At 43.0% G+C, this 2,626-nt stretch overlaps 1 protein-coding gene across 1 annotated transcript in view; it reads right to left on the reverse strand.

The window, feature by feature from the left end:
- Positions 1-161: 161 nt before the first annotated feature.
- Positions 162-2,626, reverse strand: part of slc6a15 (solute carrier family 6 member 15) — a gene marked incomplete in the record, with an annotated part of 38,314 nt that continues 35,849 nt past the window's right edge. Inside the window, 1 exon segment of the mRNA XM_014020607.1 lies at positions 162-1,432. Within this exon segment, the coding sequence (XP_013876061.1) occupies positions 1,052-1,432 (381 nt within the window).

A 2,626-nucleotide genomic window follows, 5' to 3' on the forward strand; every position in this document is an offset into this window, starting at 1 on the left:
ATATATATAATGTACGCTAGTAAAAAAATTATGAATATATGTTTATGGTCTACTCCCTTATGAGGGGTCAGAACTGCAGCCCCCCTGGGTTTGTGTTGAATATTGAAAATGAGAAACAGACCAGAAGAAACTGTGACCCAAAGAGAAAACACACCAAAATCTAAGGATGTGGATCACGTTTGATCTTTAATCTTGACAGCATTTGAAGCCATTTGATGGAAAAATTATTTACAAATTAATGGTAATCGATGACACTGACAGGACATTGGTTAAAAAAACAACAAAGACATGAGTTAAGGATTTGAAGTATTTCTGAACCTTAAAAACACTGCTTTTATATCCAAACTATGAAGTTAAATATATTTATAATATTTATATTGTATTTAAAGAATACTTCAAATTTACAACATGTATTCTATAAACAAATATAAAGGACTTAGGCACACTTTTGTCTCAGACAATCACAGGAGCAGGAATTCACAAGCCGTCCTCGAGCTGTTTCTGTAAAGCTGACTTGAACTTTGGCCAAAAGCAACTTTGAATCCTGCCTCATCACACTGTCCACAACTGAGCTCAGTACTTGTTGGATGGTATTTACTGTGGCAATCAAAGTACACAGTCATGATACACTAAAGGACTTGGCTAACACTGCCAACGAGCTCAGAAAGACGGGGTTTTGTGACCTGCTCCTGAGTGGATTCTTCAAGTAGACCTGCTGGAGCATAAACCTTACAGCCACCACCATCATCATCATCATCATCATGGTCCAGCAGGGTTTCCAGTGAGGTGAGAGCAAAGCTTGGAAGGGAGCAAAGATTAGAGGGCAGTGGGACAAATCAGTCACGGGTTGGAAAAGGATGGTACTTCCCATCTGTGTTATTAAGGTATACAGTCACATAAGGTTCAGAGACAACAAACAGCAGCTACGCTATCTACAAAAAAAAAAAAAAGTCTACATCGCAACAGGAATGTACGACGATGATACGGATGATTAAAAGCACGCAGAGAGGATGAAGGAGGGCAGGCCGAGCGGGGCTTTTGCTAGAACAGTCTATAAGTCCGACTCGGGCATGTCCGGCATGTCGGCCATCAGGTACCCGATGCCGTAGCGGCCGTTGGGCGCCGTGTTGGCGTCGGTGCCTCCACCGCCGCTCGGCTTGCGGTAGATGCTCTTGCCGGGCATGGGCGAGGGCGCCTCGCTGGGAGACTTGCCGTGGATCAGGCTGGCGTCGTCGTCGTCCTCTGGCTGGGGGCTCTCCTTGATGACGCGGCCCTTCTTGTAGGAGACCGAGGAGAGGCCACCGGCGCTCTCGTCGATGATGTTGAAGTAGCGCAGGCAGAAGATGACGGGAACGGGCATGAGGGCCATCACCACCAGGGAGATGCAGACCGCCGTGCCCCACGGAGGGAAGCGCAGGGTCTTCTCTACGGCCTGGAGGGAAGAAGAGGAGGGTTTTGTACTTGTCAGACTTCTCACAAACCTTTGAACTAAAGCAAACGAAGAGCTAATGAAAGCTAATGATATTAGTTGTAGCTGTACCCCACACTACCCGTGTCTGTACCCTCTGTACCCCGCTTTATCTCAGCTGTTACAGCCGTTTAACCCGGTGTTAACGTGAGGTAAGTTGTTTGTCCGAGCCCTCTTTAAATGTGCACGTTAGACTCGCTGACAAGTCTGTTGTTTTTCTGATCCTAAGTCAGAACAAACTGTGGCCTTCATGTCTGCTCCGTGTTCTGTCCTGTCAATCAAACTGACCCTGGATCTGTCCATGCATCCCTAACCCCTAAACACAGTTACAGATTTTGTTTTTTCATAAAGAGAACGTCAAACAAACATGCCGTTCTGGTCAGTCCATTTTATTGTCACAGTTTATACTTTTGTTTTTGTATTTTAAAGCCACAGTTTGATTTTACATTTATGTTAAAAGCACAAGAGCGCCTTTTTATGTTTCAATGGTTTATTTTACCCTTTGATGTACATTTTTGCTGTTATGGTCCATTTATTTTTGAGTTTATTAAAGATCTAGAGTGTAGACAACAAACAGACAGTGGCAATAATTCCATTTGTAGGGACTTTGATAAAATTTTCAAACTTATTTTAGAGATATTTTTAGTTTTTGTACTTGTAAGGCTCTGTGTACAGATTCCAAAACTATTTAGTTTTTAAAATTGGATCGCCCCCATTAAGGATTTAGAGGTCTTTAAAGGCTGAAAGTTAGGAAGCAAGAGCTCCACTGACTTCCATTATAACATAAAAACGTGCGGGGCTCAGTACGTGCTGAGTACGCGTCACAATTTTGCAACAATTTTTCAAACCAAAGCAGAAAACAAACTAGATAAAACCTTAAGATAGATTTCAAAATGATAATGGGAGACTAAGCATGAAAACGAGGGAAAAAACTCACAAAATCCTGACCGGGATCAGGCAGCGCATTTATCAAAGTGAAAAAGAAAAAAATTGTGTAGGTCTTCTGGGCGGGTTCTTCTCTAATGAAACGTTTCGTCTCTCCTCCAAGAGACTTCTTCAGTCTGAGAGTTTCAGACAAAATTCAGGCTTTTAAGCCCTGCCTCCATGAGGATGTTCTCATTCTTGATAGAGAGGAACGTTGGTTTGAGAGAGGAGTAA

The sequence above is a fragment of the Austrofundulus limnaeus genome, unplaced genomic scaffold (assembly GCF_001266775.1).
Source record: "Austrofundulus limnaeus strain Quisiro unplaced genomic scaffold, Austrofundulus_limnaeus-1.0 Scaffold260, whole genome shotgun sequence".
Taxonomy (NCBI): Eukaryota; Metazoa; Chordata; class Actinopteri; order Cyprinodontiformes; family Rivulidae; genus Austrofundulus; species Austrofundulus limnaeus.